Below are 14,725 nucleotides of genomic sequence, written 5' to 3'. Positions count from 1 at the left end.
TGATTCTGACAGGTGATGGGCCTGCAATGCAGAAAGGCAGGCTAAGCTTATTTTCCGCAGACACTTTGATGTGTTCATTAGTTTAAGCTAAAAGTATTTGGGAGATCAGATAACAACAGCCATTTTAGGCCTAAAAAGCTCCAGTGGCTTTTGAAAGCAGATTCTTTTGGTCAGCCTGGGGCGATGCGGCTTTGAGGGTGGAATTACCTCACCTTAAAAAAACAGTGTTCCAACCTTTATTAGGCTTTCTGTCATATAGTTTATTCCCCTCCCTCGAAAATAGGCGTATGCCGCGATGAATAATATATTTTGAACGGAATTCCTAACCTTGGTTAAACATATAAAAATTGTTATAATCCCGTGAGTCAACATAGTATATTTTTTCATTTTCATTGTCTCAAATTCAGTTTAATATTGATGCTGCTTTGTACAACAACTGCGACAACAACAATAATGATAATAGCTAATATTAGGCCTACTAATAAATGTCCGACGTCATCGAGTAGCCAAGAGGAGATGCATTTGTTTGTTTGTTTGTTTTTACCTCACTCAGGTGTATTGCACAGGATGGCGCATGCGCACTGCACTAGCACCAGGTGAAGTGTGCAATGTAGACCTCTCATGGGTTCACTCATTCGCTGCGTCTCGCTGGAATTAACTGCTGCCGAAGCCTCTCAGATGTCTGTGCTGGACCGGATAGATTGGAGGGTGAGTTCCTGCAGGCATTTACCGGCTATAGGTGCCTCAACTAGAAAAGATAGCCCACGAAGTTTACATTAGGCAAAACATTTATCGCGTTGGTGCCGCACCTATGTGCATTTTTTGATTACTTTCCCCCTCTGATCATCTGTTTCCAATCGCCCGTATCGCGTTGTGTCCGCCATTGAGACGCCGTGATTAAATGTCAAGGCTGTATTCTCCTTAAAAACTTGCAGTGGTTGTTTTGAGGCTGAATCGCAAACCAGTGCGGAGCAGGCGTGAAGTTACGGAGGAAGCCGGATCGCTGCAGCTCTTCTGTTGCGCTACTTTTAATTTGGCTTTTAGAATACCTTTTTGTTTTGTTTATTATTTTTTACTTGGTATGACTATCCGAAATATAAGCCTGTAGCCTAGTGTTTGTCGAAAAACACAGTTAAAACTGAGTCCCTGTGGGTTTCCATATTGAAAACGTCACAAAAGTACGGTAAGAGCACTGCATTACATATTACAAACATATAGTAAGCAGCCTAACTATATGTAGGCTATGTTAAAGAATATCATGGCATTTCTAAAATACTGTGGGGTTTTTATTCTGGTAGGTTCGAAATGCTGGTAAAATCACTTTTCAAGATCAAACTTCAGCGAGGATGCAGAGTTTATTGTGAAAGGCTCCATCAGCCTTCTTTCTTTCTCTGTGTGTGGTTTCCGTATATTACAGCCTATTACCTAGGCTATAGCCCAATACTTGGTGATCTTGCAGGTCTGTATTATGGACTGTTGAAACATCATGAAGGCTAATAGTTGGCCACCGACTTCTGTGACATTTTTAATTCGCCTCAGCATGGCTCCGTTTAATCTTTAAACCTGGCATCGGCAGAGCCAGTTGTCATTGTAATTGATTTTCATTAAAATGACAAGCTGTGCGTCAGGCTCGTCCAAAACATCACCGTCCGGCCAAGCGTGACTAACTTCGTTTAGGTCTGCTCAGTGTCTATTCCAACGTAAAGGATCATTTAATCAGCGAGCATTTCACTTCTGCTTCACATCACAACAAGCCAAGGACCAACACGCCGAGATAATCCCGTCGCCCATGTCTTGTTCCCATGCAGAGCCGCTCATCACAGCTTGGACGGATGGACGCAACAGGCTGTTTACCCCCACACCCCCACCTCGAGAAAAAAAAATCCTGGATCTGTGAATTAATTTAACTATTCATAATCTGACACGTACTCTATATCAAAATTTTCAGTGAAATCGCTTTCAATAATGTTCACAGGCCAACCCACGCTGATATTTTGGATTTTATTCTAGGCTACTAGGAAGGTGCATTAACAACAGCGTATTTTGACAGGCTTGAAGATAAAAAAAAAAATAAAATAAATACAAATAACGCGCAACACAAAGAATGATAAATGAGTGTCTTGACTAAAACAAGTTTATTTGTAGCTATTGTGAAGCGTGATGCATATCAAAGCTTCAAAGCAGCCGTGTTTTGGACATGGTGAAGCTCCACCAAAAATGTTAATGAAGTTAAGAGAGAGAGATGCTTGTTGAGATACCTTGAGCTTTAGTGGTGTCTGAAAGAAAGATGCTGCTAAGCCCTCGGGGGAGTATTGCGGTTTGAAAGCACTAAACCACCACTGTGAAGCACCGACATATTTGCAAATGTCATGGATTTATTTGAATAAGTCTTTAAGAGTTAAGTTGTGTAGGCGTTCCAGTTGGAGAGCTGCACCGTCTCGACATGGCCTGACTGTGTGGGCTCGATCATTGTGAATTGGTATAGATTCTGAACTTTTATTGTAATCATTACAGTAAAATGATTAAGTCAAGTTAATCACAGCAGAAAGGACCACCACTACCGCGTCCACTCCCTCTCCTCTTACTACCACCACTAATAATAATAATAATAATAATAATAATAAAAATATACTTTTATGAAAAATGCAACAAATAAAATAAATAAAGCTACAAATAAAATATTTCCACCACCACGATTGCCGCTACTGTGCTACTAGACGTCAGTGCTATGGCAAAGCCTACAGTACTACCACAAATGATAGCATATTACCATGACAACAAAATAATAATAATGCAGTGTTAATAATAATATAAATGGTCTTGCTGTAGCCTAAATGTAGTTGCCATTATCACTGGGTCTAATTAGACTCGCCAGTTTTAATAGAAATAAGTGCTGTAGCCTCTGACTTAATGTCAGGAGCACTATTAATAGGCTATTTTTATTAAAAGGACAATTTCATCACTGTGGCTCTGTGAAAATGAGCAGCACATTTGCTATGTATCATTATGCATAACGCGTGTCTCCTCTGCTCTCGTTTCTTTTCCTATTGTAATAACACTATCAAAATCCTTAGTTAGTTCCGACCATGCAGTGTGATTGGCCAAGAGGCATTCCACTCATTAACACCTCGCAACTGTGCCACATGTCACCTTAGCAACCACTCACTGCAAGAACATCAGTCCATATTGTAGGCTATAGCCCACCTTATGTCACAAATTGTGTCAGCTGTAGCCGTATCAGAGAGCAACACGTCGAAATCACCTGTTTCATGATGTCGGGACAAAATAAGAGGATAACAATTTTGAATCCTTTCTCTTTAATAACCATTTAGAAATGACTAGATAAACAATGTGGGCCTAATATAGCCTTCATAATCCCGAGTCAAACAGCCTACAGGTGTCTTCCTACAAAGTTCAAAGCGCTATATGTCCAAGTTATTAATAGGAATCTGAAGCTTTAGAGGGTGAAACAAACAGTGAAACAGTCTTGGTCCGGCCTTTGAAAAGTTTTTGGATGAAAATGTGCCACAGCCTAATTCTTGTGTTTTAAATATAAGCCTTGCACTGTACAGACGGACAGACATGTGATTGGACCGTTATTCCGCCAATAACCAATCGGCGATGTCTTCATCTTCCTTTTTGGATGACGTCATCGCGGAGGCAACGCCCAGCCGGAGTGTGTGTGCAGATATAGTGCAGTGCTCATGTTTGCACTATGGGACTGAACATCACTAGTTTGTCCATAAGAGGGAGTCAAGTTTCTTATATGCAACGTTTTCGCCCACTTCCATAACAGAGCTCCACACCACACCGAGTGGAGAGGGGGGACATATTGCTTGGCAATAACTATTTTCTCTCATAGTTGCCGTGTAGAGTTATCATCTGTGGTCGGATAGTCGGTCGGTCAGTGCGTCCCTTCAGCCCTCACCCGCAACTTCCCGGCCGCTTGCTTCAGCTGAAGAACAGAGCAATTCATGATTTACAGGAAGCGCTTTATTTTCTCATACCTGGATTAATTCGAAGACGACAGTCTTTTTCTGTTGTTTTTTTCCCCACTGAGAGATTTTTCTCTGTTAGAAACTATGTTGTGGAAACTAGCTGACAACGTGAAGTATGAGGATGACTGCGAGGTGAGTTTTGACAGAGCCGCGAAAAACAAGAAAAAAAGTGTGTCTCTTTGAATGACATCGAACAGCATTTCTGAAATTTATGACACGCATGTGTAGCTAGGATTTACTTTTTTCCACATGCCAGAGGAAATATATTCAGGCCGTAAGTGAGCAGCCATCAAACAGCTAATATAATGTGGGCGACTAAATGCGACGGTAGTATAGCGAGAGGAGCTAAAAAACACAATTTTTCAAACAGGGAAAAAGAGGGGGAAAAATCAATGTACAATTTCTAATTTATTATTGGATTTATTTCACTGTATAATTATTTCAACACATAATAATAATAATAATAATAATGATAATACTAATATTAATTCTACGACTACAAGGCTACAACTACTACTACTACTACTAATAATAATAGCAACAATTATAATGAACATATGCCTATTTATTTATTGAATTATTGTAGTACTGGCTAAGTATTAAATAATACAATCATGGCTTATACAAAAGGTAGCACGACTTGGTAAAATAAAACTTGACATGAACCCATTTTTTCCCGTGCAATAGTTGATCTGTAATTTGCCGTAACCTAGTTACACTTTCTTTTAATGCGCATTGAGCAGTGGATGTACTACTTCCATAAATTGCATAGTTCTCTCCTCTGAAGGATGGTACAGGGTACATGCCATGGTCAGGCACTTGACTCCTTTAAGGGACAAATGTCACCGCCTAGAGACCTGCCAAAAGTTTTCACGTCTGTCTCTTTGCGGCCCTGCCTGTCTCCTCTGTCCTCAGGAAAGGCACGACGGCAACAGCAATGGGAACCCCCGGCTGCCTCACCTGCCAGCGGTCAGTCAGCATCTCTACAGCCCGTCTCCGTCTCTCTCACACTCGGCCAGCTCGGACTTCCAGCCCCCTTACTTCCCACCTCCATACCAGCCCATCTCCTACCCGCAGACCAGTGACCCCTATTCTCACCTCAGCGACCCTTTTAACATCAACTCCATACACCAGTCGCCGTCGTCGAACCAGCAGCAGTCGTGGCCCGGCCGGCAGGGCCAGGAGGGTCTCGGGGCCCATGGGAGGAGCGGACTGGCGAGTCAGATTCTGGGCCTGGAGGGAGGCTCGTCCGGGGTGAGGAGGGAAGGGTTCCGCCGGCCGGAGCTGCTGCCCCCCCACGTTCACAGCATAGAGTCGTCGGTCATTGGCGATAATATGGGAATGCATGAAATGAGCCACGGATTGGAAGATGTTCAAGTGAGTGGCTTTGATTGAGATGATTAGCCTACTTTAACCGAAATTCACATTCGGCAAATCTCTCTCTCTCTCTCTCTCTCTCTCTCTCTCTCTCTCTCTCTCTTTCTACCTCTGTGGTGTGTGTGAGTGTGTGTGAGTGTGTGTGAGTGTGTGTGTGTGTGTGTGTGTGTGTGTGTGTGTGTGTGTGTGTGCGCGCGCGCGCGCGTGTGTGTGCGCGCGCGCGCGTGTGTGTGAGCGCACGCCCTACAAGCATCACAGGAAAGCCTTAAGTTTCCATAAGTTTATTATAAGTATATTATAGGAATATTATTATGATACCAAGACAATTTTTTGAAATACCATAAAATACTAAATGGACACTGAAACACTTAGAGTCCTTGTGTGTGGGTGTGCGTTTGGGTGTGTATGCACTTGTGAGAGACAGGAAAAGAAACATTAACCAATGTTTGCACACAGTGTAACATTTTGTGTTTCATAAAGCTTCCGTGTACTGTAATTTATATCATGTTATTATAAACACGAACCCTTTGCACTGTTCTTGTGAAAACAATGCAAATAATTGCTCATCCTTCTATTCTTTTCTTTTTTATCAGCATGTAGATGACCACAGTATTATTATGGCAGATCAGACAGTCATCAAAAAGGGTGAGTGTGTTTCATATTTATTAATAATATACTAGTTATTGTAGCAGAGCAGCAGCCTTGTTGATTTGAGAGGAAGAAAAATCTTTCAAGAAAATACTGCTTGGGATATATGTGCCATTCACATTCAAATAAAGATGTGATCATTACTGGCAAGCATTGGAAATTTACTGCAAGATCCACATTTCCCACTATCTACATACTTGTAAATGTCATAACAATTATTTGTACAGTGGCATGTCAGGGCAGTCAATCAGAAGAGCACAGCAAAGGAGGAGCCTTTGTACTCACACTGCATACAATGATAATCCTCATAGTCATGAGATGCACTTAACTGAGCTTGGTGTGATCCTTCGTCTATTCTAATGCTGAAGGTGCTTGAATGGATGCCCAGTGGGGAAAAAAGATCCCTTTCAAAAAATGGCAGGCTAGCTGACAAGACATGGAAGTTGAGCAATCTTAGAGCCGCTGATGGTTGCGAGAGAAGAGAAAGCTTTGGATAATCTTTATGCCGGTTAAGCTGGCAGTCTTGGCTCATTTTAGTTCACGTTAACAGGAAATTATGAGTTGATCTCGAAGCTGTGGTTGACTCTGCAGAGCCAGCTTTTGGTGGGGTGTGGCATTAGGCTTGCATGTGAAGGACAGTTCAGTAATTTGTTGGGACATGAACTGTTTGGAGTGGGAACTTATTCCTGCTGTGTTTTGTCACCAGGCCTTTCCTTAAACAGATTTTGAGTCAGAGCAAGATTAACTTGAGCAACATTGATCTCGTGCTTACTGTAGCTCTCTAGCTTTATAGAGAGACATATAGATACATAGATAAATAAAAAAGTTCTTTATTATAGAGGGAATTCAACTGTGAATAAAGTTTCCATAAATATATTATGATATGTAAAGATATGATGATAAACTGGTTTTCCTCTCCTTTTTTTGCAAGTTATTTTAAATGCTTGTGTGTGACATTACCATGCTTGACAAATAATCTAAACCACTAACTTTATTACAGTTGTCATTAACATGGTTATTTCAGTGGTGTTTATGGGATATTTAACAATGCATGCAATGTGACATTTTCTAGTGCATGGTAGCAAAAAAAGTATGACAATTTGATGCGTAAATTGCAGACAGAAAGCAACTTGCACAGCACAACAAAGAAACCAGTCCTTATTTGTCACGGGAATCAGAGATGGCTCATTATATTGTTCCCATGCTCAAGGGCACGCTATGGGCAATCTAGGTTTCCACTTGTAAACAATGGCATGTCATTCCCAGCCATGTGCCCCAGAGGAACCTTAAATCAGTCATGTGACTCTGTGATTTCTGTCTCAGTATTAGGACTGCGAGGTGGCAGGAACCTTGATCGCTTACAGAGGACTTATTATCAGGGGGGCATTCTTGCTGGTGAGGAAGTTAGCTATGTTTTGTAGTGTGCTGTACTGTTTGTTTGTCCAATGACCATTTGCTTTGTGCTTTGGGGGGGGTGGCAGAGGGGTTAAAACTTTGAATCTTTTAACTAAATTACCCGCCATGTAAGGACCATCTAAACATATTTTTTTTCTCCTAAATCCCTAGAGCCACTGAGACCCATTATACAGGGTACTAAGGAGTATCCGTTGCTTAGATGAGGCAGTCTGTACTGTATGTGTGTACCTGTTTGTGAATGCTGTGTAGAATGAGGGAACTTTAGCCGTTAAAACCTGATGCATTCTGCGGTAGAAAAAACACAAAAATTTCAAAAGCCCAGCGTTTCTATCATAGTTTTTTGTAGCCTTAGCATTGGTCTTACGATACAATATGTAACACACGTTTTTGTGATGACACAGCTGTGCAAAGTTGCATGCACGCTTTACTTTTCATCTGGGGACAAAAAAAAAAAACAAAAATAAAAACACCATGTTGCACGAGAAAAGATGATGTTTAGGGGTTCTGTATACAGACAAAGTGCACAAATTATATGGCACAACCATAATCTGATGCATCAGTCTTAAGGTTTTCTTTTCCTTCACCACTTTTCAACATATCCTCACCCTCTCATTTTGCTTCGTCCTCCAGGCCCCGTCACTCTACCCAAAGGCAACGCGCTGGGTCTTCCTTTCCAGAAAGAGTCTCTGCTGGGCATGGTATCCAACCCCACAGAGGTCTTCTGCTCCGTACCCGGACGCCTTTCCTTGCTGAGCTCCACCTCCAAGTACAAAGTCACTGTGGCCGAGGTCCAGAGACGTCTCTCACCCCCAGAGTGCCTCAACGCATCACTCCTGGGAGGAGTCCTGCGCAGGTCAGAGCTCAGGCTTGCTCAAAACAACAGCAGGCTGCACTCATATTGCTGTTGTCTCAGTGTTGCTGCTATTTTTTAAAGTGTCTACTTCTTTCATATAGCATAGATCTACAGTTCTGCTTCAGCTATTTTTATAAGGTGATAATGAGTATTGCTTTGCAAAAGCCAAAGCTAAAAGCAAACATTGTTTCCTTTGTATTTTGTCACTGTCTTTGCTGTCTAAATGTTGTCAGTAAGGCTTTCTGCAGCATTGTAGAGCAGTTCTCTGCTCTCAGTGATAATCAACAAAGGCATAATGCACTGCAATTCTAAATTTGAGTGTGATCTGCAGACTGAAATGCAGCAGCCTATGGGAAAAGGGTTTTTTTAAAAGCATAGTTTGGCTCAGTTGCTCTAGCTCATCATTTTTACAGTAAAAGTTTGTGACATTCTTTGTATGGTGTGCAGTTTTGGTTCTGTGTTTCCAATGAGGACAGGTTATATCAACACACTATATCTATATCTATATCTGTATATATATCTATATCTATATATATCTATATATATATATATATAGATAGATATATATATATATAGATATATATAGATATAGATATATGTGTGTGTGTGTGTGTGTGTGTGTGTGTGTGTGTATATATATATGTGTGTGTGTGTGCATGCGTGTGTGTGCGTGCGTGTGTGTTTGTGTGTACTATACATGCATGTATGTGTGCATGTGTCTGTGTGTCAGGGTCGTGGTGGGGTCACAACCGGGTAGTTTTAATCGTGGCAGAGCAGTTGACCTTATGGCACATATGTCGGTACGGCAGTCTGTTGAGGGACTGGGAGGTTACATACTAAACACCCCTGACCAGAGAGCTCCTGTCTGCGTTTTGTGCTGGGAGAGCACATTTGCCACTTCCCATGTGCCTGTGTTAATGCTGACATACATGCACTCATACGAGCACACACACACACACACACACACACACACACACACACACACACACACATACACACACACACACACAATTGGAGATATTTTTAAGTAGGTCATATAGCAATAGGAGGGGGGTCGTTAGCAGTGGGAGAGGGGCAGAGGGGGAAGAAGGGGTGGGGGGCAGTTATACACACATGCTTCCCTAAAGATGCTGCCTCTCTCACCCACCATGGAGAGGCAGAACTTGCCTGTCGGTCATGCGGAAAACTGAATCGGTTATGGCAAGTGGGGAATTTGATTTGTTTCTGCGAAAGTGTGTATGAGTGATTTGTCTGTTATGCTCTGTATGCGGAAGCGTCAATTGCATTAGTGTTTTTTAGGTCAGGAGTGGTATCAGAGTCTGTTGCATTTGATTAATTTGTGTTGAAACGTGTGTGATTAGACCCTCTGCAGGGATGAGTGCTCTGGTTGGAGCGTCTTCTCACAGGCCGTCACAGAGTACTTTAAACTCTGCAGTTTGGTTGAAACTGCACAGTAATAGTGTGCTGTAGTTTAATGTAGAGTCTTAAATTGTACACGCATCCATTCAGTTTTGTCGTCCTAATTTATGGACAAAATGTGCAAAAACAAACCAAAAGATTGTTTAAAGAGAATTACTGAGCTATATATATATAGATTTTTAAAATTCCCCATTAATTCCTGCAAACTTTATCACAGTTTGATAGAAAGAAAGCTTTTCTCTTTGATAATCTATGTCTGAATGTACATAACTGTATTTTTTGTTCTCCCTTTACACAGAGCCAAGTCTAAGAATGGCGGACGGTCTCTGAGAGAAAAGCTGGATAAGATTGGGCTCAACCTGCCTGCTGGAAGGAGGAAGGCAGCCAACGTCACTCTACTTACCGCCCTAGTAGAAGGTACAACATGTCACTCAGTACTGCATAGCAACCTCTCTGGTGTAATTGCTGTTTGCATCAGTTGGAATGCTGCTCCAACATTTAACAGTGTGAGAACGTGTGAATATGAATCTCCTCCACATAGCGTGTGTGTTTTGTAACTCAAGCGGCTCTCAAGACAGCATTTATGGTTGAAATACTTGTAGAGAATGTCCAACGCATTTCTTATCCTACTGTTTCCAATAAACTGTGGAGGAAAATCTCTGTTTCATTTTCTAGTCTGTCACTTGCAGCTGTAGCTGTCCTTTAGCTCCTATGCTGATTCCCTCAATTTTGGCAGAAATCAAAAGTGATTGAGCTGATGTTTGCAGGCAGGCTGGTTGTGCTCTGTCTTTGGCTATCAATGCAGACATGACTCAATCCTATGTAACTAAATCTGCGATATGTTCAAGTTAGCAAGCATCTGTCGAAGAGCTAACAAGCAACAGAGTAGCCCCCAAAATATGTCTGTAAGGATTTCATTGCTGCTATCATAGCTGTGGTATTATCCTTTGCTATACTTTACCCACAAGCACAACAAAAATACAGCAACAAACCCAGAAGAGGTGGTCTTACTGTAGGCTATAATCTCAGTCATATTCCTCCCTGAAATGTCTGCATCTTATAAAATGGCCACAGATCTTCACGCTTTTAGCATCTGTTCCAGGAACCTGGAATTTATTTCAGATGTTGTCCTTTCTGTCTGTTCTGCAGTTATAATACAGACTAAACACCTAAACCTTCTCTTTTAATCCTCCCGATGCTAAAACAGCATCATCAGTCATACCTTGGCTAGACAATGACGCATCGCCGTGTTCGTGATATCACTTTAATCACATCTACCTGCCCCAGGCTAAGGTAGAATATTTTTCCCTTTTTTTTTGCTCTATACATGCCTAATTTTTATAAATGGGCTGATGATTCTGTGCAGGAGAATGACTGGAGGCTTGTGTTATTTAGAGACCTTCAAAGCTGAATTAAGGCTTGTTATCTTGTGTACGGCTCGCCAGGAGGGCCAGCTGACCTTAAAGCTTGTGCTTCTGAATAGCCGCCCGCATCCTCAAGTGATGTGTGTGTCTATCAATAAGCGGTGCTTTTGGTGCCATGGGCACTCTCTGCTAGCATTTATCTACATAAGCCCATTATGACCATGCAAGTCAAGTCACCCTAAAGATGGGAATATATTCATCTCACTAGCTTTTCCTCCCCCGAGCTAGAAGACTGAGCACAGCTGATTATTCTGTGTTGCTCAACTGCTTCCTGCAGTGTGCCTGTGCATATCAGCCCTGAAATGGGTTGCTGTGACTGTATACGGTTGTATTTTGATCAATTGATGTGGTTGGCATTCTGTTCAGAATGCTGCCCACCATCCTATCTTTGTCCAATGGCCCCATGGATATGCTTTGATACTGTCGGTGTAACTAATAATAATCTTTATTTATTCACTCTTCAACTCAGCCAACTCACTCTTTGGCTTAGTGTAGCTGGGGTTGTTTGGGACCACACAGTAAAGAGTTTCTTGGTCTTTAAAAGCAAGAGTCAGCCTCTTGGACTTTAGAAACATTGCTGGGTTTTGTCGGTGTCTTCTTTTGTCTTTGCAGTTGGACACAAGAGTATTATGGGTTCTCTTCCTTACAGTTTCTCTTTTATTTTTATTTCTATCAATAGGTGAAGCCGTTCATTTAGCAAGAGACTTTGGTTACGTGTGTGAGACAGAGTTCCCTGCAAAGGCAATTGCTGAGTACCTGGGACGGCCGCATGTGGAACGCAATGAAGTCAATTCTCGCAAGAACATGCTCCTTGCTGCCAAGTAAGTGTCAAACTCTACATGGTTACTCTAATCTACATAAAATCCACCTCTAGCAAAGTAGGATTTGCCAAGTTTTGATATGTTTGCTATACCTATAGATTGTTCAAATGCTTTTGCCCATCAATCAATTACCTGTAATGTCTCAGCCTTTTAATGTTTTTTTTTTTTTTAATGTTAGCTTAGATTATTGGTCCAGGGATTGGTAAATTTGAAAACTGGGACAGTTGAAGATTTATGCATAAGATTCCCAGAAATCCAAACTGTGTCGCCTCAAAGCAAAATGATTCCAGGAGTTAAATTGAGTACCTGCTTTTAAAAACATTCTGCTTTGCCTTCAGACAAATCTGTAAGGAGTTCACCGACCTGCTCACTCAGGACCGCTCACCTCTGGGGAACTCACGGCCGGCACCCATCCTGGAGCCTGGCATCCAAGGTTGCCTGACCCACTTCAGCCTCATCACCCATGGATTCGGCTCTCCAGCCATCTGCGCTGCCATGACCTCACTTCAGAACTACCTGAACGAGGCGCTTAAACAAGTGGACAAGATGTATCTGAGCTCTGGCAGTGACACCCAGGGATCCTCAGACAGTGGAAGCAAATCTACCGATAAAATGGAGAAGCATAGGAAATGAGAACTGAGAGGACAATCCTTTATGAACTTGAGAACCCCCTTGACCCTTCATCTCTGCCCTGTCCGCCCTTTTTTGGACTTTTTTGACATCTCTATTTAGTATTGTCATTTTGATCAATGAGAACTGATTTTTTTGTGTGTGTTTGTGTGTTCTCACACTGTTGAATTTACATCATATTCTTTAGAAGTTGAGGATTTCTAAGAACTTTCACTGCTTTGTTCCACGACCACTGGCTGTGTTATATAAGAAATCAGTCTGTCTTGGCATCTCCGGTGAATGCCTATTGACTGGTCTTAGTGGGAGCCCAGCCTACCGGGGCATGTAACACATCACAGCATGCTGAACACTACATACCAGTGGCCAATGTGCCAGTGCTCCAGCCATGGGACCTGCACTCTGTTGACAGGAGGAGGGGATGAGAACAGAGTGCAGACTTTTTTTCCCCTTCTTCCTAGAGGACATCATTTCAAGATGAGTTGCTGTGGCTGTGAATTCCTCTCAGCCCCCACCCCCCCCCTACTCTGTCTGGAGGCAAATCCATTGATTTCCTGTGTCTCTTCCGCGGTGCTCAGATCCCAATGGACTTCCAAAGGACACATTTTACATGAGAAAGAGAAAATCCACTTCATTTTCTTTCTTTTTTTTGTGCTTGAGTTTTACATCCACTTCAAAATGGGCCTAGTGTTATTGTGCTTTGTTCATAGGAATCGGTTCAAATCTTATGTAGGCCTGAACGAGAAAAGATTATTGGTTCGTCAGTCTGTGTTCAGTCAGAAACCAGAGACTTTAAAGACAGTTTACAATAGAAGCCTTTTCAGTATTCATGTGGATTACAGGCGTAGTAATGCTTCCATTATTACTTTGAAACCTGTCTTAGAGTGCTGGCAGACTGTAGCACATCGCTTTTGTGAACATGTTAGGTGTTACTCACCCTTAGTACTAAAGAACCCCATGTTGATGTCACCCTACCAACCAACTCAGTCCCGTGAGAGTGTATGTTGTGAGCGTGTGTATGAAAATGTACATATTTCTTTCTTTAAAAATGCTTCTAATCAGACATTGAATTCCAAACATAGAATTTTATCCAGTGTCTTGTTCTGGATGTAAATATTTTTTAATTTATGTTGTAATTTAATGGGCTTATGTAAATAATGGTATCATTCTGGTGTATGGTTTGACTTTTTATGATGTGTTAAACTTTTATAAATGGGTTAGTTTTTTATCAAGTAGAGGTTAGGAAGTGGGTATGATATACTTTTTGAAAATGTGTAAAAAACTGTTTTAAAGTTTCAAGTAAAAAATAATAAAAGACTCAACCCTGATTCAGTGACTATATAATAATGGGAATTATTTTTGAGCAGTATTTCACAGATGATGGTCAAGTCATGTGTTTCCCAAACTATCCCCAAACTAATGGGAACAGTGGCCATCATTATCCACTCTCACTTAGCTCCACAAATAGGCCATGTGGTCTACTTGGAGCCATCATGTGATAAGCATAGATGTGCACAGCTAAGAGCTGAAAAAAATGGCCTGTTTATGTTTCAACTTTATCTGTTTTCACACTTATAATGAACCTGCGGCATGTCATGTGGCCTTCTATCCATGATCTTCCTGTAGTTTTGCATTTTTAGTTTTTTGCCCACTAAAATTTCTTGTTTCTCTTCCATTCCCTATACCTGGTGCAAATGTATTGCATCATATTGTGTTCATTTTCATTTTATACTCAGCTTTAATTTCGGCTGGAACAACATGGAAACTGTGAGTTTGGGAACTGCAGAGCACGATTCCTTTGATGTCTGCGTAAAAAAGAAGGGATGCAAAAGCGCAGATGGGATTTACATGTTGAGCAAGATTGCTTAATCATCACTTGCACAGCCAGGCCCCGCTGATTCATATGACCTGTCTTTGTTTATGTGTTATTGCTAAGTTTCCGAAGCATATAAACACCACCACCTGATTGAAACGGATTTGTCATAGAGTTGTGCAATAGCTCTGGAAACATACTTGAATATATGAGTACAGCAGTACAGTACCAACTAGCTGTATGTGAAATATCTATCTATCTATATATCTATATATATATATAGATATATAGATATATATTTAAAAAAATACAAAGATATAGCACCCATC

General features: G+C 41.4%; 1 protein-coding gene across 2 annotated transcripts; it reads left to right on the top strand.

Annotated features, from left to right (window-relative positions):
- The first annotated feature begins 3,712 nt into the window (after positions 1-3,712).
- On the top strand, positions 3,713-13,626 carry tfap2c (transcription factor AP-2 gamma (activating enhancer binding protein 2 gamma)). 2 transcript variants are annotated; one of them, XM_030051102.1, is made up of 8 exons: positions 3,713-4,130; positions 4,914-5,375; positions 5,969-6,020; positions 7,347-7,418; positions 8,070-8,292; positions 10,010-10,128; positions 11,815-11,956; positions 12,295-13,626. In XM_030051102.1, the coding sequence occupies exons 1-8, from the start codon at positions 4,083-4,085 to the stop codon at positions 12,587-12,589; spliced, it is 1,413 nt and encodes a 470-aa protein (XP_029906962.1). In that variant the 5' UTR covers positions 3,713-4,082; the 3' UTR covers positions 12,590-13,626. The 2 variants fall into 2 exon arrangements, with proteins under 2 accessions (XP_029906962.1, XP_029906963.1); XM_030051103.1 differs by lacking the exon at positions 7,347-7,418 and having other exon boundaries at positions 3,715-4,130.
- The last annotated feature ends 1,099 nt before the right edge of the window (positions 13,627-14,725 follow it).

This window comes from Myripristis murdjan, chromosome 5, assembly GCF_902150065.1.
Source record: "Myripristis murdjan chromosome 5, fMyrMur1.1, whole genome shotgun sequence".
NCBI classification, from domain to species: Eukaryota; Metazoa; Chordata; class Actinopteri; order Holocentriformes; family Holocentridae; genus Myripristis; species Myripristis murdjan.
This window is presented reverse-complemented; position numbering and strand designations above follow the sequence as displayed.